The 23,684-nt window shown below is 39.2% G+C and overlaps 1 protein-coding gene across 1 annotated transcript; it reads left to right on the forward strand.

Annotated features, from left to right (window-relative positions):
- The first annotated feature begins 9,123 nt into the window (after positions 1-9,123).
- On the forward strand, positions 9,124-21,184 carry LOC117514875 (RNA polymerase II elongation factor ELL2-like). Its single transcript, XM_034175451.1, has 11 exons — positions 9,124-9,261; positions 10,222-10,269; positions 11,290-11,416; positions 11,932-12,087; positions 13,839-14,089; positions 15,224-15,348; positions 18,005-18,156; positions 18,905-18,968; positions 19,897-20,068; positions 20,904-20,948; positions 21,071-21,184. Exons 1-11 carry the CDS (start codon positions 9,124-9,126, stop codon positions 21,182-21,184), a joined length of 1,392 nt encoding a protein of 463 aa, XP_034031342.1.
- Positions 21,185-23,684: the final 2,500 nt, after the last annotated feature.

The raw sequence follows: 23,684 nt of genomic DNA on the forward strand, positions 1-23,684 counted from the left end.
CAGTCCATCAACTAAATTGTATAAAGTGCCAGTTAATGTCTCATTGGTGCTGACAGCTGGAACACACATTAATGTGTCCACTTCACAATCCTGAGTGTTTCAGTTGAGTCCTGAAGAGGATGATCTTCTCTCTTCTGTACCATCAGGATTGTGGACAACAGGTCCTTCAGACGTAGGACTGATAAAAAATGCACAACCTGTAGTTATAAGACCAAAAACAGAATACAGACCATGTGTAAGACAGTATCCATTGAAACCTGATGCAATTGAAGGAATCAGGCCGGTAATAGAGAATTTATTAACAGCAGGAGTAATAGTGCCATGTCCAGATTCACCATGTAACACACCCATATTTCCTGTAAAAAAAGGCTCCGCCCTCAGTGGGATGGAGATAGATTCAAGATCTGCAGGCAGTAAATGCTGCTGTGATTAAAAGAGCACCATGTGTACCAGATCCGCACACACTGTTAAGCTCATTGAGATTAAATCTACTAAAATTTCAGTACGCTGTGAAATTGCCTAACCAAATTGCTATATGCAAATGTGCGGCTCACACCAAAGGCTCTGACAGTGTTTCAAAAGGAAATGACGTTGCTGACAAAACCGCAAAGGCGGCAACAGCTCAATCTATTTTTCTCCTATATGACACCCCTCCGGATATGACCACAAAAGAAACCCATATTGCCAAAAAAAAATATGTTTAAATGGGCAGCTATTATGAGCCGTGGCGTGACGCATGTCTCATCAGGGGGTATGATATCGCAATTGCAATCTATTTTTTGTCTTTATGGGTTCGATGCATATGCAAAACAGCATTGTAGAGCATGCATGACATGTGCAAAACACAACTCACAAGGCAATTTGAGACCCCAAAGAGGTAAATTTCCAACACCACAATATCCCTTTCAAGTGGTTCATATGGATTATATACAGCTGAGTAAACATGAAGGGAAGGAATTTTGTTTAGTCATAATTGATGCCTTCTCAAAATGGGTAGAATTGTTCCCTACAAAACATGCAGGTGCACTTACAGTGGCTAAGGCATTGTGCAAAGACATCATTCCATGATTTGGAATACCAGAAACAGTCTATTCAGATAATGGAGCGCATTTTGTTAATACAATAGTGCAATACGTAGGAGAAGCGCTACAGGTCAATCTCAAAAATCATTGTGCTTATCAACCACACAGTGCCGGATTAGTGGAAAGGACAAAGGGCACATAAAAGGGCGCAATAAAAATAAGATTAAGGAAATGTATAGAAGAGACAAAACAAACCTGGATTGAATGTTGGACCTAGTAAAATTGTATATGAGAATAACACCAACACCATCAGGGTTAACACCATTTGAGATACTTTATGGACGACCATATCGTCTACCAATTTTGACATGGATACTAAAACAGCAGATGAGGAACAAACATTAGCAAATTTTATGAAAAAGACATTAACACAGAAAGAGATAACTTAAACACATTTACTGCCGAATAATTTTGATCTTCCACAGGACGGCCTTCCAGTAGTCTAGCCAGGAGACTGGGTGTTCATCAGAGTCCAGTCCTCGTTGGGAAGGTCTATACCAAGTGCTGTTAACAACACCAACTGCAGTAAAGATAGCGGAGAGATCAACGTGGATACATCACTGTAAGATACAGCGTGTGTTGGCGGCCTCCACAGTGGAAGGGGAAGTCTGGCTACAAAGGGAGTCTATTTAATTAGCAATAGATTGTCTCAATGCCAGTGAAGCAGGGAGATCCTTGCACTATTAGGTGAGGTGGTTAACAACACTGTATCCTAGCAATCATGACTGAACTACAGCAGACCCCGGAGCGGCGTGCTCAGCGCCGCCGCTGCCGGACTGTTGGTAGGGCAGCCGGTTGCGTTGTGATCTTAGTGTGTTTCGTGCTCCTCGGATTCCTGGCCTGGTGGAATGGAATTACGTTACTAATTGTTATGTTTGTTCACAGATACCTATATCCTCAACACACCCAGCTCTGGCGGCTAAACCGTACCCTGCTAGGGTGACAGAATGTCTTATCATACGGATGCATAATCAAACTGTATTTCGGGGGCAGCAGTTCTCAGCAAATCTGATAAGATGTAACACCACTTGCCTCAGTGCAACCACTTATATGATAGGGATTTCAACAGAGGACGTACAAGCGTGCCCAAGTGCTGCTCCATTGACTAGACTGAAGGGAAATGCAAAAATATCATCACGTTAAATTGTCATCACAACGGCCATTCCCAATTTGCTTTTACGGGACAGGGAATAAAAATGTAGGTAAAATTAAGAAACGTCTGTGTACCCAAACGTATGTTTTATCAAATAATTTAAGCCTAACCAAAACATAATATGTGGATGGTACTTATCTTCATCACATTGGACGGGGATGTAATTATACAGGCTCCTGTCCATGGGGAACGGATGAATTATGTGCTTATGTTAGTAAGTTTTTGCTACCACCTATAAATGGTACTCCGGTGTATGATGACATCTATTGGCTTTATGGTTCCAGACTGTACATGAGTCTCCCACCAAATTGGGGTGGTGTGTGTGCACCTACCCAGGTGACTGACCATACATATGTGGTAGGACCTCCACAGAGAAGAATGGCAGCACCAGACGGAGGAGATTGATATACCCAGATGTGTTACCACATGATCACATGTGGGGCTCGGATGTACTAAAGGACCAAAGAATTGTGGTCTGTAGGAGATAAAATAGCACATTCATTGTTCCCCTGGATAGGAGTGGGAAAAAATTCATTAATGATTGAAACTCTGAATTATCGATTGGGTCTGTTCATGAATGTAACTAAAAAAAATAGTAGCAGCTCAAAACACTGAAATAGATGCTTTACGTACCATGGTGATGCAAAATCGCATGGTTTTAGACTTGCTTACTGGTTCACAGGGAGGAGTTTGTGTTCTGCTGAACACAACATGCTGTACTTTCATCCCAGACTCCATTCATTCAGTGGATATGCAGGACGCATTGGAAGAGCTGAATAAACTTCGTGATGCAATGCATAAAGACACCCTAGCCGTGAACCGGTGGAATCCCTGGTCCTGGTTGACTTCAGGACCATGTTGGCAGTTACTATTGAAAATGGTGACACCAGTTATTATAGTCCTAATTCTGATTGGACTTTGCATGTGTTGTGTGATCCCTTATATCAAAACAATGGTTGGCAAAATGGTGTCAAATACATTTGTACAGTGTAATCTGGCCTTCCAACAAACTATGCCAAAATATCAAGCATTGAAACAGTCAGACCTTAGTGGAGAAAACTGTAATGACTGTACTGAGAATTATGATGATATTGAAAAGCTCACAACTCCAGTTCAAGCTTGAACTGTTGACGTGATGAGTTAACACACTCTTAGCCTATGAAGCTTTAGCTGAAAAAGTAATAAGACAAGTGGTGTAGTCGAATAATACAGAAAAAACAGTTCATTTATACCAGTCGGTAGGAGTGATGTATGGTGGTGGTGTGGTGATAACAGAATCTTTGACAGACTGCCACGAAATGTGTCAGGTTATTGTGCATTAATATCATTATTGTTACCCATGACCCCTGAAGACGTTACGACATATGCAGCCTCTCTTATTCCTGAGGATTGGCAGAAAGGCATAGCCAGACATAGAGTAAAAAGAGATTGGAAAGGAGTAGGAAATCCAACATATATTGACGCAATAGGAGTCCCCAGAGGAGTGCCTGACGAGTATAAACTGGTTGATCAAATAGCAGCTGGATTCGAATCTTCCATCTGTTGGTGGTGTTCAATTAATAAAAACGTGGACAGAATAGATTAAGTTAATAAACTAACTAACTAAGCTGGGTGATGCCTACTGTATGTTTAACAGGTGATAAACAGGTGGGAAATGTTAAGGATTTTATATATATATATATATGTTATCACTGTTAAACATTTGTACCTTCGTCTTCTGTCTTATGAAAACGGTGTTGTGCTGTTTGCACTTCACCCTGAGAATGTATGTGTTATTCAACCTTGTTTTAGCTTTGTCTTCTTTCTCATGAGAACGGTGTTGTGCTGTTTTGCACCTGTCTTAACCAAGCCTGAGAATTCAATTTTGTTTTAGCACTCTGGGGTCAATCTGAGCTGGGAATGAAGGGCTGGATGTACTTATTATTATAATATAACTTTGTTTTCGCAGCCTCTTAACGACTGGGAGTAAGAGAACGTTTTGACTGTTGTGATGTGGTGCTTAGTGTGAAGGAGTGTGAAGGACAGGACACTTCAGGCAGATGCAGAACAGCTGATAACTGCAACAGACGAACGAGATGTGCTGACCTGTGTAAAAGAAAGTGTCCTTCCTTACAGCTGCACTTATTGACGTATGCGTTTATGTTACGGGAAGAAACTTGTCTTGCGTCATCACCCCCACCCTTAGGACAAGTTTTTTGTTTATGTGATGAGGGCGTCTCTTAATAAAAAGAGCGGAAAAGCAGGCCAGACTTTAGTGTAGCCTTGGTGTACAGCCTGGCCGCACTCCGCGCGTAATATTTGACTTTCTGTCTCACTGGTGTTTCTTGACTCTGTTTGTCTTGTTAAAGGTTTAAAAATGTTTGGAGGAGAAAATACCCAACAAAATTAATGGAGCAACTTTAACTTTTGACCCCTGTACAAACTGAAACTGAACTTTGTCACCATTCTTCCTGCTTTTACCCCATAACTCCATATCATTCAGTCACAGATTGTCCAAACTATACCTTTTTTGGAATCTTTATGATCAGACAAATAATGTGTAGTTTTCTATGTGATTGGAGCATCTTTTTTATTTAGACCAGGGGTGCGCAACTTGTTCCAGAAAGGGCCAAGCGGGTGCAGGTTTTCTTTGCAGCCACTGATTCCACCAGGTGATTTCACTGATTAACTGATTCTTTCTTTCTTCAATATTTATTTCATTCATTTAAAAGAAAAAAAAAACAGAAAAGCAGAAATAAAGCATCTCAATTACCAGAATGAAAAGGAGCAGAGAGAAGAACAAGTCTTATATTTTCTGCCCCTTTTTACAATACAATCTTTCAATATCCAGCGTCATTATTCAACATTATTTAACAGATTGTATTTCTTTAACTTGTCACATACCACTGACTTATTTCATAATTATGACCATTATTTAATAGATTACATCTCTGACAGGTTACATTTTTAAACTTAAAACATTTTAAACATTATTAACAAATTACCTTTTTGACTTCCTTACAGCCCACTGACTTGTTTCGTACTTACTTAATACATCTAGTTTAATACGTTTTTTAAATCATTTAAGCGACCTTAATTCTTTAATTTCTTTGTTGAGATTGTTCCATAATATTACACCATTTACTCTGTTCCTTTACTTTGGTTCTAAATCTTGGTTTTTCTAAAGACTTCTATTCCTTTCAATTTATAACTACTTACTCTTTTCTCAAACATATTTTGAATGTTTGTTGGTAAAGCATTTTTATTAGCTTGGTACATTGTTTGTAATATTTTCAAATCGACCAAATCACGAAATTTAAGTACCCTGTACTTAATGAACAATGGATTAGATGGATCTCTAAAACCACTGTTGCTAATCACCCTTAAAGCCCTTTTCTGCAGAATATACAAAGGTTGTATATAAGTCGTATATGTTGATCCCCAGATTTCTACACAATAAGTTAAATATGGGACAATCAATGAATTGTACAATGTTAATAATCCATAACTATTTAATGAATATTTTACTTTATGCAAAACAGCAATGGCTTTCGCTATTTTTCCTTTTATGTAATTTATGTGTGACTTCCACATTCCATCTGCTCAAAGTGATAATCAGTGAAATCACCTGGTGGAATCAATGGCTGCAAAGAAAACCTGCACCCTCTTGGCCCTTTCTGGAACAAGTTGCCCACCCCTGATTTTGACCCCTACCTGGCTGCCTAATGAAAATTCAAGTGGCCAATCAGTTTTTTTTTTTTTAAAGAGTTCATGTCTATGGATTATTTGTGCCAAATTTGATGCTTGTATCACCATTTGCAGGATTCCACTCTAAATATTCTGTTATCTGCTGCACTATATATGAGATGTAAGATGCTACTCCTCAGTGTTTCTCAATTGCCCTCAAAAGTATTGGAACACTTGGTATTTCACACATTTTAATTTGTTTATTCCATTTCAAATAATTTCTTCCTTAACTCAAACTGAAAGCAAATCTCTACAACTTGATATAAATTAATTAAAAATATAAAATCCAGCTTCCTGATGAAGTGGTGTAGAGGAGGATTTTCTTAAAAAGAAGACCTGAAAGTTCAGCTACAATTTGACAGAAAGTACATTTGAGATGAAAGCCTAGATTTGATATTTTGGTGAAAGAAACTTGTATTTCTTCATAATTGATGTAAATAAAGTCCAAGACATATTGTTCATGTTTCTATCCCCTGACTTGTCTAAAGAAAACTGGCAATAAAACTGATTATTATTTACAGGTTTTATCAAGTTTTAAAGATTTGCTTTCAGTTTGAGTTTGAGGAAGATAAATTTAGAAATTTTTATTCTTTATATTTTTTGTATTTCTTGCATTTGAAATGGCTTAAACAAATTAAATGTTTGAAATACCAAGTGTTCCAATACTTTTGGAGGACACAGTATCCTAACCTTATGATGAGTGCAAAATGAGTGTGGTATTATTACTGATTTGTTTAAGAATGTTTAATTTTCATTGTTGCTGCACTTTGTGTCAAATCATAGTCATATCATGTATTATATTGATAGGAAAATTCAGTAAGATATATCTTCTATTATACATTCCAAATCTAAGGTGGAACTCTACTAGTGTTTACTAAGGTACACCGAAATATCTTGAAAGGAAAAAAAAAATGAGCTAGTCGAGCCACTTAGGTGCCTGGTCTTGAGAACCAGGCATGGTAGGTTGAAAAGCTTTTTTATCCCATGGGAACTCTCCCTAGCCACCTAAGCGGCTCAAGAATATGGACAGCATGTATATGTGACATTTACATGACAATTTATATGACAATATTGAGATATGATAATTTGGCCATAATGTACAGCCCTTCTGTCAACTAGCTGAAAACTATTTTAAACTAGAAGCACTCAGAGAGTGCAAACCTCCGCCAAGGCCATGGGGTCACTGACGCCATAACATCTACACGCTGTGGAATCATTGAACCTAAAAAAGTCTAACAATGATGTTTGCTCACTAGTAAAAAAAGTTTCATCTGCTGTGACTGGATAGCATGTATCCTTAGCGCTTGGCATCACAGTTTATTGCAACTTGCACCTTTCCCAGAAACTACTGTCATCTGAGCACTGATATTGATATTGCATGTGCTTATAGACAAAAACAAATAAGAGACTAAATTCAATTTATTATTCAACTAAACTGCAAATATATGAATTTTTTAACATTTATGAAACACTTCTCTAAACAAGGCCATAGGGTCACTGACCCTAAAGAGTTTCCCTCCTTGGCACAGTGATCTATTTCTTTTTGTCTCATTCTCTAAAATTGTATATAATAATCATTAGATTATTAATATATAAACAAAAATAAATTTAAGAAATGTTACAATTTGAAAACAAATGCACCCGAACGTGATGACAGCTACAACTGCTTAATGCTAACTTTTAACATTGAAAATGCCATAGACATGCTAACGCGTTAGCATCGGGATCCGGATCGTGATCTGGATTACCACTAAAATTTAATCACTTGTTCCTCTTGTCATTTCCAACCACTCCACAAAATTTCATCAAAATCCATTCAAAACTTTTTGAGTTATCCTGCTGACAAACGGACAAACAAACAAACACGACCGAAAACATAGCCTCCTTGGCGGAGGTAAATATTAATTTACATCTACATTTAAAAAATGCTTAAAGTGGCAGGGGGTTAAGGCTGTAATTGGGGGGTGAACTGAAAAGCAAAAAACAAAAATGCTTAAAAAGGTTTTAGTCATGCTAATGCTCCCAAAAACCATTTTACTGAAATAAAGTCTGAAGGACCTAAAGGACATGGTTAGATGGTGAGGAGCTTTTCCAGGCATGTGAGAGGCAAATAAAGAAGCCATCCCAGAAGCTGAAAGGTTTTTGCCATGCTAATGCTCCCCTGAAGCATTTACTCAAAATAAGGTCTGAAGGACTTAAATGACATGGTGAGATGCTGATGAGCTTCGCTCACTCATGTCCGCGACATATGCATATTAATAATAATAATAATGATGATAATGATGGTGATGATAAGTAGGATGACTTGGTGTGTCGCCACATGTTGAGTTTTGTGTTGGACAAACTATTTTAAGACATTCATTAGGTCTACTTGTGCATACTTTTGGAGCTTTACATGTTTGTTGCTTCGAGCTTTGCTAATATTAGGCTGAAGCTCATAGAATATGTGTAATAAATATTGTCATTGCAAGAGGAAACCAACTCTCCTGTTGCTAGTTAAGTGATGTTTTATTCTTTCACTCCAACTATTAAAAATTCCACTATTGCTATATGATCCATCATGACTATTGTTAACCATCCACTTTTGTTCATGACAGTGGTGAACAAAATTATGGTAAAGGTTTGCTGATGATTACACAAAACTTGTATAAACTCTGATTAAAGACTCATAAGTTTTCGAACTGAGCATTTGTTCCAGTGAGATCTGAGTAATTGAGAATAGAAGAGGAGAGAATGAGTCAAACTACTAAAAGAAACAACGGAAATAAATCAAATAGCTAATCATGGCACACATAGATTAGGAGGGATGAAGGTTACATTAACTGGAGAACAAAAAGAAGGAAATGAGACAATCAGATCGGTTATTACTCTAAATTGTTGATGTTCTAATAAGTCGTCTGTGTTCAGTCCACACAACTTGATTATGTGGACTGATTACAGACTGGAAAATGTCACAAAAACAGTCAGGTAGTGCGCAATCTGCTGAAGATAAATCAGGTTCTTTCTTTCTTTGGCCACTAGGCTGCGTATGTGCGCTGTTTTAGCTCCGCCCACACGCACCCCCGCCCCCCTCTGCGCGTGACGTATGAGCACGTAACTGAACAAAGTAATAAAAACAGACGTTAGTGCTCAGAAGCAGAGGCCAGAAGAAACAGTTGGAAAATGGCAGCATTGAGGCAGGAGCACATTTATGGTCTCTCTGGTGCCCAAACCAGCAAAAACACCACCAACCAAACTATGTACCACGTTACACTAACTGACAGCGCGATCCAGACACTAGAAACTTATCAGAACCTGAAGGTAAAAACTTTCCATTTTATTTCCAACTCCCAACAACTCTGAAGAAAATATCTCTACCTGTTTGTTGTTTTGATGTGAAAATAAAGGGATTTTACTTGCCAGTTACGAGTAAACGGGTTTTTAAAAAGGCAAACTTTTTTTTTAATTAATGAATGAAAATGCCCAAAGCTGTAAAAAAAAGTCTGTGATTTTGGATTACAGTCATTGAATTGATTTTTAAAAGCTCATTTTTGTGGAATTTCACCGCTAAAATTGAGTGAAGAAGCTGTCATCTGGGGGAGACGCGTCCTCGACCTGGATTTGATTGATTTATTAATTTAATTTGAACAGTAACTCTACATAACATACAACTGCTGATGATGAGACTGTCATGTCTGGAAAAGACCACTAGGGGGCAGGCGCTCCCTAGTCAATAAAAGGGCTGGTCTGCCTGCAGCAGGTGCAGACGGTGTGAGAGCCTGGATGGACCTGGACACAACAGAGACGATCTGATTTCTGTTGTGCACCAGTTGGTTCCACAGTTTTCCACCGTGGGATAGTGCTCATGAATATTTTGATTAATAATTAAATATCACAGACGGGGTTTCGGGTCACACTACGTATGAGTTATTTGTATGGATCCCAAAATACTCTTAAGAATAAATTTTCATAAGTTTGTGGTTTATGGTACAACCCCAAATCAGAAAAGGTTGGGACGTATGGAAAATGTGCAAAATACAAATAAAGTAATGGAACGCATAAGTAATGGAACTCTTGTATAACGCCTGCTGGGACGAGCATTAAGAGCACCGTTTGACAGTTCATGAGAAACTTTACCAACCATGCATCATTTGTTACTGAGAAAACTACTGAATAAGGCTTAAATTTCCACTCTATGAGCTGCTCAAGTTAAATATGAGCACTGTTTTACTGTGATGTTTGACTTCATAATAACTTTGTTCTTCCTCTCTGTCTTCTTAGACATCACTATCAAATCAGCCGACGATTTGCTTCAAGGAGAAGCAGGTGGTAAGTTGTTTATGCATTTTCCCCATAAAAAACATAGAAACTGAACACTGTGATGAGTTCTGATTTGTGGTGGAGCACACTTGTGACAGTTTCTCTACGTTTTTGATTATTAAGCATCCATTGAGCATGTGCACACATTCACTTTTAATTAACAAGTATTAAAACTTCAAGATATAGCAGAGGATATGGCTTCTATGAATGTTATTTTCTATACATTCTTATTCTTCAGTACTGCATTCGTTTTGTTTTTTTTAAAGTGCCAATTTTGTGTACTACCGTGGTTCAACCTGTGCATCACGAAGGTCATTGTCATGCAGGGAAAGGATGAGTGATAGTCACTTCTTTTTTTGTTTTCTGAATCTAGGAGACACTATCAACAAATGTACTGAACAGTCCCTTTTCCAGCTCAGTCTCAGCTGTAGACAGGATGAAAGAGACTTTCTGTCCACTTTGTGTTAAAGGACATGTTACCTGTTGATGAATGACTTTCTATGGTGAATCATCTTTGATGTTTTTGGGTCATGTTTATGAACCTGGTTTCTGACAGAGATACCGGGGAGCTACATACAGTCCCTGACAGAAGAGACTATTGCTCAAGTACAAGCTGTCTGTGACACTATAGTCAGGATTTGCCTTTCAGAAAGGCCCCTCCCATAAATGTCTTCAGGTCATCAACTTTGACCTGGGAGGTTCTGCGGAGCTTCAGTGATTGGTCCAAGGTAGAGATTATTTAGGTCAAGTTCAGTGTGTAGATGAAAAAAACAAAGCAACAATTGAGGATTACACTCATCTGTTTCAGTAAGTACGTTGCTGAGGTGATTAAATTGGTGAACAGTTTTTAAGCTCTTAAATGACAGACTACATCACATCAGACTACATCTTTGAGAAATTCAGGTCAATGATGATAATGATTTCAGACGGCCTTTTTTCCAGACATATCAGTGTCTTTATCTTTTTTCTTAGGCTCTTGTCATACATACTTCACTTTCCTAAGTGTTTTTCATTCTTTCTCTTGTGTAGTACATGAAGATTCCAGCACCGACCCCGGACAACCCTGATGCCACAAGAATCATCAAGTTCAACTTGTCCAGTGATGGCAGCGAGAACTCACAGTCCAGCTTTGAGTGCATTCAGCAGTACGTCTCAGGATAAGCAGCACTCACAACTGCTTTCACACTCATCTGCAAATGGAATTCAAAGACTGACACCACAAGGCTGAACCAGTCACTCACCCCTCTTTTAGGGCAATAACACACATTAGGTTCTATTCAGACATGACTCCAATAACGCCCAGAGGCTTTGGCCACAAACGTGTGACCAGTAATAACTGAGAACACCGAGGCAGCGTTTGTGGCCATGTGGGGTCAAAGGGTCAATGAAAAAGTAACATTAGTGCTGCTGTATTTGGGCCGTAGCTCAGAAGTGTTTTAACCTCCTTAACTGGACACATAGTTATTTGAAGAGATGATTTATAAACACGGGTTGGGAATTTGCATAACCAGCATCTGTGTGTGCATTTGTGCATGTGTCATATGATGCCACGTTTTATCGCAGCACTGCCAGAATCTCGACTACATTTGGCGAATTGACTGAAATGAACCAGAGAATTTGTAAATTTAAACTTTAAAAGTTTTTTCCCCCCTTTTCTTGCTTTTCCCCAAAGGGACGACAGGGGCCACCTGGAGAGCAAGGGCCATATTCAGGGCAAGATGACAGCTTGTGCCACACAGCAGTCCTACCAGGAAATGCGGGAACGCTGGTCCCAGATGAAGAAAGCCAGCCGGAAACGCTCAGCGATTCAGATCAAGTGGATGCCAAGTAAGATGTTTATGAATGTGTTTCTCTCCAAGCTGTTATGTGTTCTAATCTCAGTTTACGTGGTCGTTTCCAAGGATGAAGGGATCAAGGACAAATAACAGGGAGTTTTCATGTTGCCAGAAAGTTTCCAAACTATTGTATCCTGCTGATATCCTGCTGGTATAATTGTCATACGGTGTGGAAGTTATCCCATAATTGATCAAAGTGCTGAATTGCAGCTATTCATGCTTTCGGTGTGTCATTTTGATCACATTATTTTGGACAGCGTGCCAGCCTGCCTCTTAGTACCATTTGTGACTTTGGTTTTGTCAGAATCATACACTAACAAGTCTCATGCTGATGAAGTTTTACTTAAAGATGTAATTATAGTGTTTTTTTCCCAGGCAGTTTCATTTATTTGCTTATTTATTTTACTGCCTGTCCTTCTTTGAGTCATGACATCAGTGCCACTATCTATTAAATTGACAGCGCTGCACTTAATAAGTGATCTAGCCACGATGAATTTAAATATGTAAATTAGATTTACTGAATGGAAACGTGATGCAGATCATCACTACAGTATAATGCTCAGAGTTCAGCTGCAGATATTGATTGTATGAGCACAACTATTTCCTGCCTGCTTCCAGTTGAATTAAGAGTCTGAAACAGACTTTTAGTTTCTGTGCCCCTCTGTCTGCTGTCAAGCTGTCACTGGTTTCCACTCTCAGTAATGCAGCTTTTAACACCAACACAGCAGCTTGTCACTGTAAATGAGTCTTTGCATGGCAGCAGTAGAGAGATTGGCATGACACGAGACACCTTTCCATTCTGGCCGTGTTTACCCATGATTCCCAGCGTGTCTCCATGTCGTAAGGCAGAGAACGTAAACATCGAGTGCCGGTGAGCTGTAAAGTGCCAGTTAGAGCTAAAGTGGGACAATGGTGAATTCATGGGTGGTGTTTGGGTGTAAAAGCAGCATCAATGTAGACAACACGTCACTAATATTTGTTGACATCCTGAGAGGCATTTACACATCCAGGAGAAAGGAGGGAGGAGCTTTCTAGCGTGTCACACAGGCTGTGGTTCGCTCAGGTCAACTCTGACCCGGGCAATCAGCATTACAAAGGGCACTGAACATTCAATCTCTGGTCAGTATTTTTTGTAGATAATTATAAAATGAGTAATATAGGATTCAATAATATACAAACTATTGCAAGGTGTAAAAACAGTGAAATTTGGTTTTGTGTGTTTGAATATCTTTATAGTGTGAAATTTTTCTCAATTGTTGATCTGGTGTTTTGGTTTTGCTGTTTCTGTGACCAACAAGACCAGCTTCTACCTCGTAAGGATCGATGCCATCAATCCCATTCAGCTTCACATTGTAGTGAGCAAATGTAACTTCATCCAAAGAATCCCCATAGTGAAGGCGATTACATCGTTTTTAAAAGACATTTTGAACAGTCCCGCTTCAGCTTTACAGGTGCCCGACCAACAAAACTGCATTGTGTGATGCATCAAGAGGAGGAGGAAAAAAGAGGAATGGAAAAGGATCTATTCAGATGTGTGTAGATCTGTCTGTCTTTGCTCTTCAACGTTAGGGTGTGATTTCTAAAACTGGATTTAGGCTTGGATTAGGAGGGACATGTTGGCCAGGCTGTAGATTACATACTTCTTTAACGTTTTGCTCATCTGTGTTCAAAGAATCCTGCCCTTATCTTTCACAAATTTCATGTTGAAATTCACAGTCTGGCCCCCTTTTGTTTTGATTTCAGGTAGATTTGGAAAGGTCCAGAGGAAGAGGAGTCTAATGCCAGGCTCATGCAGCAGCGGCAGCAGCAGCATCAAACCCTCCCGATGCAAGAGGAGCCAGGTTCTCAGCCCTGTTGCACGCTGCCCTTTGAAAGATCGGATTATCCATCGGCTCGCTTTAAGGCCACACAAGAAGCCTGATCTGGTGCTGTGGTTGGAGAGAGAGCGAGCCGATTCAGAGGACACGGCTGAGCTGAGCTCAGTGTTGGAGGAGGTGAGACATCTGGCATATTGCTGTGTAAATACACTGCTGACAAGACACTAAATACTTTCAAATGCAAGCATTAAAGAAAACGCCAAGATACCTTCCACAGGCAGAAACATTAATATGATTGCATACCTCCTCAAACACCAAAACACATCATCCAACACATTATTCCAAGATGTTAACTAGTAGGACTTTGTCATGTTGCCCAAGCATGTGGAAGGTGGCCTTTGGTATCAAGAATGGGCTGAAGTGATGACGTACTGCTCCTTTGTTGGTTCTTTGTTAGTTCTTTCAATTTTTCCAAAGGTTTTGTAAAAATTGGTTCCATTATTATGTCAGTCTTGTCATTAAAATAAATGAATATCCAGTTTGTGACGATGTTGATGCACTCTAGAGTCTGATGTCAACCCTGTCACCAGGCTTTGTGAACATTGGGTGACAGGGTTCTGAGCAGTGCAGTTAACAAACAGACAACACATCAGATACCTTTGTTGCCTTCTCAGAAAACAGAATGTCTCAAAACACCAAAGGAGGGAAGAGAAAATGTAAAAAGGAACATTTATCCCACTGGTTAAATAAAAGAACTTCATGTAAAATTCAGCTGTGTTTTGGCTCCGGTGATGTTGGGTCAAGGATTTATAACTACAGTGCTGCCCATCACCACTGCTGTTGTAAATAATACTGGTCTAATTAGCAGATTATCATTGTGCAGCTGAAAGCTCTAATCTCAAAAGTTTATGTCAATTTAGTTTTATTTTTGCTGTATTTTCTGTGATCTTGTTCGCAATGTTTTGGCGTCCCAAAACAGTCTTCAGGTGGAGACTGTGCCGCGGCTGTTAGCTGTAATTAAGGCTGTACGTTAACTACAGGAGAGCAGTGGGGTGTCTCCAGCTGGGATCTGATGTCTGAAAATTTAAAATGGATGGTTTGTATCATTCTGAAGGAAAATAAATTTTGTTAAACAATATAGATCCAGTTCAGTAGAGACACTGAGGGCAGAACGGTGTGTTTTTTAACTTTAATGTGGGTTTTATGACTGTATGACGCTTCCAGAACCTCAACCAGACTCTCTCTGAGACGATGCTGTGTTCTCTCTACTGCTGTTGGAATAACTTTGTTTCTTTTTTCTTTGACCTTTAGGTCAGCATTTGGAACCCAGTTGCTGACTACTACTCTCTGAAGCCTGAGCTCTTCACGCACGTCCAGACAGACTGGCCTGGATACAAGAGGGAGGAAAAGCAGCTCATTGACAGGCTGCTGAGTAGGTGAGTGTCAAAAAAAAAAAAAAACGTCTCCCATACAAATGCTCTCTGATGCTTAGTTAGTTTTATTGAAATACTTTGCTTTCAGCTTTACAGCAGAACATTTTGGAGTTTTGAATTGTAGTTTTTGTGAGAGACTAAGGGATTGATGTGTTTTGACGGTGCTGGCGTTGGCACAGAAAGGCCACCGAGTTAATGTAGAAGTCTGCTGTGATCACGTTGAAAGTGGAGCTTCTACATGACTCCGTCTCTGCACTGATGAATCTGTTACTGGACACTTCAAAGCATCGGAAACTGTTTGCCTCGGCGGCATTAGCACGGACGGTTCAGAGTAGCAGGGCCAAGGTTGGGTGGGATTACTTTGAAATGTAATCCAAAAGTAATCAGATTACAAGTAATCCAAATGTATGTACATACATACATGTAATCCACATGTATTCTTTCAAAGTAATCCTACCCAACCTTGAGCAGGGCCGAGCTCTTCAGGTTGAGCCTCGCCACCTCATTCGCAGGCTTGGGGAGTTTTTTTTCTTTGAAACGAAAACGTCCCTTCATGGACAGCGACATGAACTCTCCTAACCAGGCAAAATATTGACGAAGTACCCGGATGTTAATGCATTTTCAATGGAGATTCACGACTGAACACACTCAGAAAAATGCTCACAAAATATGTGTTAAAATGCCATTTTGACCTGGATATCGAGCCACTAAAATTAAATTACATTAAATTATGTCAGGAAAGTATTAAATTTACTCTGACACACACACATTCCCAAATATTAGTGTTGAAAGTTACACGGATCTGCGCTGTTCAAGCTGCTGAGCTGAGGCGTCCTGCTGCAGCAGCTGCTGTTCAACGCAGCGCGGCTCCTAAAACCATTACAACACATTTATTTATATATATTTACACAATTATCCTTTATTGACCGAGTTTCATTCAAGAAGTCAGTGGTGTGGGTACACGTCTCTATGTGTGGGTGTGACTGTGAGCGGCACAGCGCGGGTCATTATAATCTCATTATTTTAAGGCGCAAATAAAAAAAAATAAATCAACCAGTCTTGTCGAACAATTTTAATCACTAACAACAAGTGTTTTAACTAGACATTGGTCTAGCAGTGGAAAATATCAACTAGACATAAGTGACGAGTTAATGGTCCGTGTCATCGGGTGACACAGGTACGGCAGGAAACATACAGCTGTTTATCATCCAAATATCACAGACAAAGTGACAAGAAGAACCAAAATCACTTACTTATGGAAGGAAACATTGTCTCCCTTCTTCCTCCATTTGTGGCTTTGCCAACATGTGCAGCTTTCCGACATATTCCACCTGTTTCTTGAACTTCTGTTCACGCAAATCACTAACTTGCCCAGAAATAAAATGGCGACCACGCCTCCTTACTGACAGTATTTACTTAATGGTTTTCATTATGCTGTTGTTCTTATTTTGAAAGTTCAATAAGTGGACTGATATGTTAAACATGGTGCGAATGCTGTGTGAAAGAAAGTAAGATAATTTTATGTTTACTGAACAAGTAGCAGACTTTTTTTTTTTTTTTGTATATTGTTCTGCAAGCCACTTTTAATTACAAATTCATCCGCACACCACCTGAGTTTTCATTATCCTTCATTTGTTTGGCATTTTTTGTTGAAAATTTAGCAGGTGAACACTGGGTGTGTTTAAAACAATATTGTGGCGCTCTTAATGTGAAGTAAAACAGAGCATGCCATGTAAAAGAAACAGTTTTATTTTTGCTTAATAAACTGTACTATGTGGTCAAGACTATTTATATTTAGTTTCTTTTGTCTGTATTAGCATATTTGATATTGGAGTAATCCAGAAGTAATTGAAAGTAATCAAATTACATTAATATTATGGTACTTGGATTACATTACTGACTACATTTTTCAACAGGTAACTAGTAACTGTATCGGAATACATTTTTAAAGTAACCCTCCCAACCCTGCTCATTTGTACCTTTTCTCTGTTTGATGAGCATTTTGGGGACAAAGTGGCAGCAGCGTTTGCTAAACACACAACCCCTCTCTGTTAACAATCACTGCTAAGTGTAAAACACTTACAGCTGTACTCAGAAAACAGTACCGAGTGTGATATCATACTACTGAGATACATGTTGTAAACTGGATTTGATTTCTCAGGACACCCTACGTCTTATTTCAGAGATTTGAGATAGGGGGGGGGGGGGGATTTTCAGCTCAATGACAATCACATGGTTGAGAGTGTTGTGTGAACCAGTTTGGGGGGGGGGGGGGTGCTTGTGGCTTCTTCTGTGGTGTTTTTTGATGAAGGAGCTGCAGAAAGCAGCTTGACAGAAGGTTTGGTCCAACACAGGTGAAATCTGCTGCTATTGTTCTGTTCTGTTTGTTCCCTGACTGGACTGTTCAGTCTTCATGGCTGACTTTTGCAGATCGTTTCTCCAAAGCCATAAAACAGAACATACAAAAATCCATATTTTTTGTTTTGTTTTGTTTTTTCTTCAGTGTGTTTTCGTATTCGGATATTTTCTCCTGGAAGCAACATCAAAATGAATAATTCTTCCTGATCCACTTGCTTTGTGTCTCATATATATTTCGTCGTTTGTATTTTTCTTGACATCTCATTTTAAAATGACTGACTGACTTCATTTTTTTTTCCAGGAAACGCCCATCGGAGTCAGACCTGTCCAACGATCTGAACCTGAAAAAACAGAGGACATCACTTGAGCCTGTGCCTCCACAGATGCCCTCCCATGGAGCTCAGTGCACCAACCCCCACAGCTCAGCCCTGTACCCTGGAAACGTCCACAAAGGTCTGTTTCTGGTTTGACCAAACCCTTCACAGAGTGTAGTTTAAATAAAACAAAACAAAAAAGTCAACAAACACATTCACACCCACTCGCACACCTATGGACAATTTAAAGATTCCAATCCACCTAACCCTCATGTCTTTGGATGTGGGAGGAAACCCATGCAAACACGGGGAGAACATGGAAACTCCACACAGAAAGACCACAGGCAGGAATTGAACCCATGACCTTCTCGCTATGAGGCAACAGTGCTAACCACTAATCCACCGTGCTGCCCGCAGATCATTCAGTTCTTGTTTTATGCGTGCACAGCTGTTATAAATGTAGAAATGAGGCCCCATTTGGCCAAACCGTGTCACCAAGTTTGTTGAAAATTAGTGGCTTCGTTTGTGAGTCATCTCGTTGAAAAACAGACAAACACATAGTTGAAAAGGGAAAGTGAACCGAATGAATTGTACACATTGATGACAACATCGTAAAGAAGAGTTCATCATTTCATCCTGTTTCATTCAAGAGTGTAAGGAGTGAGGAGTGTAACGCTGCCTCCACATCTGGGTGACCTTTGACCCTGAGACCCAGCAGGCAGCGTTGCCTCCTGCCTCACAGGTTGCTGACGTCACCGCCTGCCCTGGATCAGACCTCTAATCACAGATAGTGATCGATAATTCCATTAGACTTGATGCAGCTGGTGTTTACAACCTGGCGGACTGACTGAACCATTTGTGTCGGTGTTTTTTCTTTCTCTCCTCAGGACACACGGGAGAGAAAGCGACGGTTACTTCAACCTCAGCGACTCCACTCCCCGACTATGTCAAGTAAGTTTAATTAACATTGTGTTTTAGCCTCGTACACACTCTACATTCCCCATTTCAGGAGGCATTTGAACTTAGAAATCAGCTGCAGAAATGGAGTTTGAGTGACAGAATCAAGTTGTTTTTGATCTTTTCTGGATGTGCTGAAAAATCTCACCTACTTTTCCTCAACTGACCTCACCGAGTGACTTATTAAAAAATAAAAAACAGAAACATGTCTTACATGTGTGCATCTGGTCAACACACATCATGCTGTTTCATGGCAACTCATAAAACCATTCTGCAGTGACATCGACTGGAAATATTAGCAATATAAACCTCATCAATCATTAATTTTGATATGAAAAAAAGAAAAACTGCTGTTTATAAATAAAAACACATCTCAAAACAGTTCTGCAGTGTCATTATAGGAATACAACCCAAATCAAGGAATAGCTATATATCAATTAATAAAAAGCTTCTACGTTATAAACAGACTTAGAACTATTCTGCAGTGCCACCTAGTGGAGATATTAGCAACACAACCAGAATAACATCATTTTTATCCATCTACAAAATAATAAAAAGATGCTATGATCTCATTTATCAATATGAACATGACTGGAGCACTTTAAAAATTACTTTTAGGTGTACCTGTACAGTATAGTATCTTTATATTCATAAGAAACATTGGCTTTTTTCATCTGAGTCTAAAAATCATTTTATTCATGAATGGGAATCAAGAAGTGACTTTGTTATATACCAGGCAGTACAACTATAAAGAAATTAAATCTTTTTTGATTTTTATTTATTTATTTATTTATTTATTTTTTAAGTTGATAATTTGATTACACTTTAGTTGAAATAGTGTTGATTTTCTGTTGACAGATTAAGGTAAAAAAAAATGACAGCAGGATAGTATCTTTCAATAAGCTCTATTTTGTTTTTTCAGCAAATACACCACGATCAAAACACTGGAGCAGCGGCAGAAATATGAAAAGGAGTTTGACGCCGAGTATCAGGAATACCAAGTTATTCATGACCGGATCGCCGCTGCCTCAGAGAGGTTTGTTCAGATGACCTCTGAATTGGACACGCTGCCTCCTGGGACGGAAGCTTATCAGGTACTGTCTGGACCAGCAGTCAACTCTCATGTCCATAAGAAATTTGACAGGGACAGTTTTTCTAATTGCATCTCTGTAGACCGCTATAATGTAGGTAAAATAAAACAATCAAGATGTGCTTGTAGACTTTTAACTTTACTTCAAGGGTTTTTATGAAAATATCACATTGAACATTCAGGAATTGCAGCAGATTTTACATCCAGTCCCTCCATTTACCGAGCCCATAAATAATTGGACAGTAAGGATTATTCTGAATACAGATAATCACTTTGACAGGCAGTTTTCTTAAGAGAAGTCAGTGGATGGATACATGAACATTTCCAAATAAATGAATAGGTCTTGGACTTAATTTACTTCTCTCATTAACAAAAATGGGCACAGAAAAGGATCATCATCAAAAGATGTGAACTTTCAGCTTCAGTTTGCCACAAAGCATGAAAGACATCTGCTGAGACTTGATCCATTTTCTTGTATGAAGGTCCTTCAGTCACTGGTGAGGTCAACAGACAAAAGTTCCACTGTCCCCAGTTTTTTCAGTCACATTCACAGAAGCCTATAACATCTTCAGAGTTGCCCTTGGTGGCTTCCCTCACTTGTCTCCTTCTTGCATGGTCACATAGTTTGAGAACTGCCTGCTCCAGACAGATTTACCACACAGCACCATGCTGTTTGTATTTCTTTGGGATTGAGATAAATTATGCCCAAAACATATTTCGTGATTTACAAAATGTTCATGTATCCATCCCCTGACTTGGATTGACTATGTGCTCTCCAGGACGAGACAGAGAACAGATTACATTTATGTGTCTAACACTTTTTTCTGTTGTTTCCATAGCAAATGCAGGACAACGTACTGGAAAAGTACAGGATCTATCAGAAAGTAAGTTTTTTTCTGTTTTATTGCAGTATTGTTGACACCAGATGTAATTAACACAGTTTGATGTCTCACTGTTTTTGTTTGTTGTTTTTTTTTGTTGTTGTTGTTTTTTTTTGTTTATGAAGTGGTTTCCCAGATATCGAGAAGATAAAAAGAAATGCATTTATCTTCACCATAAACTGGTGCACATGAAAGAGAGGATTGCAGCCTATGACCAAGCACAGGAGACCAGGATGTGATCAGACTGGACTGGAAGACTGAACAGCAGGGCCTGGAATATTTTTTTTATTTATTTATTTTGGCACATAAAGTTTATAAGAACATAATATTTATTTTGTGTATTTTTAGTGTATAAAAGCAAATTATTGGTGTCCCGTTTATTAAAGATTATATTTATACATAATGTGTGGCATTAAATGGAATTGCAACCAAAATGTGAAACTCAAATTTGCTAATTAGCATTATAGATGTGCTCAATTTCAGATTTCTGAAAAAAATTGGGTTTATTTTCCTAGTTCAAACTGAAAGGTTTGGACTACCATATTTACTTTATTAAAGGCCTCCTCCCTATTAATCCCCCCACCCCAATTTTTTTCAGCACATTGCAAGTCGTGAAATTGTGAATTCCTGAGAGAACAGTAAAATGAAATAGTCCTACATCATTGCCACGACAAACCACAAACAATCCATGAAGTTCACAATTCGTGACTAGTGTCCAGGACTGTCATTGTCCTCCTCTGCCAAAGTCTTGGCGTCCTACTCAATTGAAGTGACCTTGCTATCCGTCAGTTCTTTTGGGTGCTGAGCAACATGAGTGCACCATCAGCTTGATGTTATTCCACAAATTGTCAAACACCAGTCATTTGAGGCTCTGAAGTTCTGTTTCCATGTTGTGTATGCAGCCACAGTGCCTCGTATTTCATACTCTTCCCTGTGACGTGGGTGCTTGCCATTCTCCTTTCCTGGAACCATTTTATCAGCTGCTCTTCAATGTCCTGATAATGCACTTTTCTCCCCACACTAGGCAGCCATTTCACTGTTTTGGCCAGGGTTGCAAGCTTATCCTTGTTCCTACACCACTCCTGGACGTGTTTGCTACCGACTTGGAAAATCCGCGTAGCATGGTGCTTCCCTTCTCTTCTGCTTCTTTTACTACCTTTAGCTTGAACACTGCAGAGTAGCAATGTTTGTGCTAAGTCATTTTATGTAATTGTGTAGCAGCTACTGCATGCATAAAAACATTTGTTTTGAGTCTGTGCTGCTTCTCTTGCATGCAGTACACGTCTGTATGTAAAGTAAGGCTGTACTGTGTGCAGCATGCATGCATGCAAGCACACACACACACACACACACACACACTCAATTGGTAGTTGATAAATGCCCCCCTTTTCGAAAATTCCAGGCCCCCTGGATGTTTAATAGAGTAAATACGGTATTTGAATTTGAAATGCACAAAAATGAAGTTATTATAAAGATACACCTCTGGGGTAATACTAAGCAACAACACGCCACCAGCAAAACTGCCTCTGACCAATATTTTTTATTTATTTTCATTTCTTTATTAAACCCCCCAATATTGGGGAAAATACCATCATACAAAGAAGAGTAAAATGCATCAGTAAAAAATGTATAGTAAAAACTATAAAACAGTTAAAATGATAGAGTAAGTAAGTTGGCAAGAGTGAACTCAGCAGACCATGGTTTTACAAAATTATCATGGAATAAAAGATATCTTAGGTGCCATTACATTGAAATATAAAGGATAATTTCCTAAAATTATAAAAATAATGCAATGACTTATGGCCCTGCAATATAAATTCATCAAGTAGTGTGTTGATGAGCTCACCATTTTGAATATAATATGAAAGAAATCGAGACTGGATTTGTTGAACTGGAGACAAAGCGCGATGATAAATGTATGTATAGTATTCTTACTTATAAGATCAACTACCATAGTGATTTTTAGTGTGTTTTTAGGAAGATTTGCATATGAATTGCGCACAAAATTGGTTTATATTCGCTACACATCTGCAATATCCGTGAAACATGTTTGTATGAGTCGGCCGGCATCCACACACATCCACAATTATCCACAGAGGCACGTTTTTCCATTGCCAGGATTTTTGAGCTGCACAAAATTTTGGTTGCAGATGACAGACGCCTTACATACACAATACTTACTCAATACATACTCAATCTATGCGCTGTATATCCGCCGTTATCCACTGATACCCGCAATTGGCGGGGTATTGCGGCTTGGCAGCGGACTGGGACATTGTGTAAAACGGATATATAGCGTGTCTATCACATCCACATCACAAACTAAGGGCCCTGTCCCGCTGGCGTTTAGGAGGATTTGCGTATGGATTGTGCACAAAATTGGCTCATATTCGCTTAACATCCGCAATATGCATGAAACATGCTTGTATGAGTCGGCCGTCACCCGCACACGTCCGCAATTATACGCAGAGGCACGTTTTTCCGTTACCAGGATTTTTGAGCTGCACAAAATTTTGGCTGCGGATGACATCCGCCTTACATACGCCATACATACACAATACATTCTCAATCTATGCGCTGTATATTCGCCGTCATCTGCTGATATCTGCAACTGACAGGGATTTGCGGCTTGGCAGCGGACTGGGACAGTGTGTAAAACGGATATTTTGCGTGCCCATCATGTCCACATCACGAACTAAAATAAGTTGTAGCGACTGCATACAGATTGGCGAAGAATAA

Source organism: Thalassophryne amazonica, chromosome 8 (assembly GCF_902500255.1).
Source record: "Thalassophryne amazonica chromosome 8, fThaAma1.1, whole genome shotgun sequence".
Classification (NCBI taxonomy): domain Eukaryota; kingdom Metazoa; phylum Chordata; class Actinopteri; order Batrachoidiformes; family Batrachoididae; genus Thalassophryne; species Thalassophryne amazonica.

Bases quoted from the DNA above. Each gene is read 5' to 3' on its own strand.
- LOC117514875 (XM_034175451.1), top strand. From the start codon at position 9,124: ATGGCAGCATTGAGGCAGGAGCACATTTATGGTCTCTCTGGTGCCCAA. The intron at 15,349-18,004 runs GTGAGTGTCAAA...TTTTTTTTCCAG, and splicing joins ATTGACAGGCTGCTGAGTAG to GAAACGCCCATCGGAGTCAG. The intron at 18,969-19,896 runs GTAAGTTTAATT...TTGTTTTTTCAG, and splicing joins CCACTCCCCGACTATGTCAA to CAAATACACCACGATCAAAA.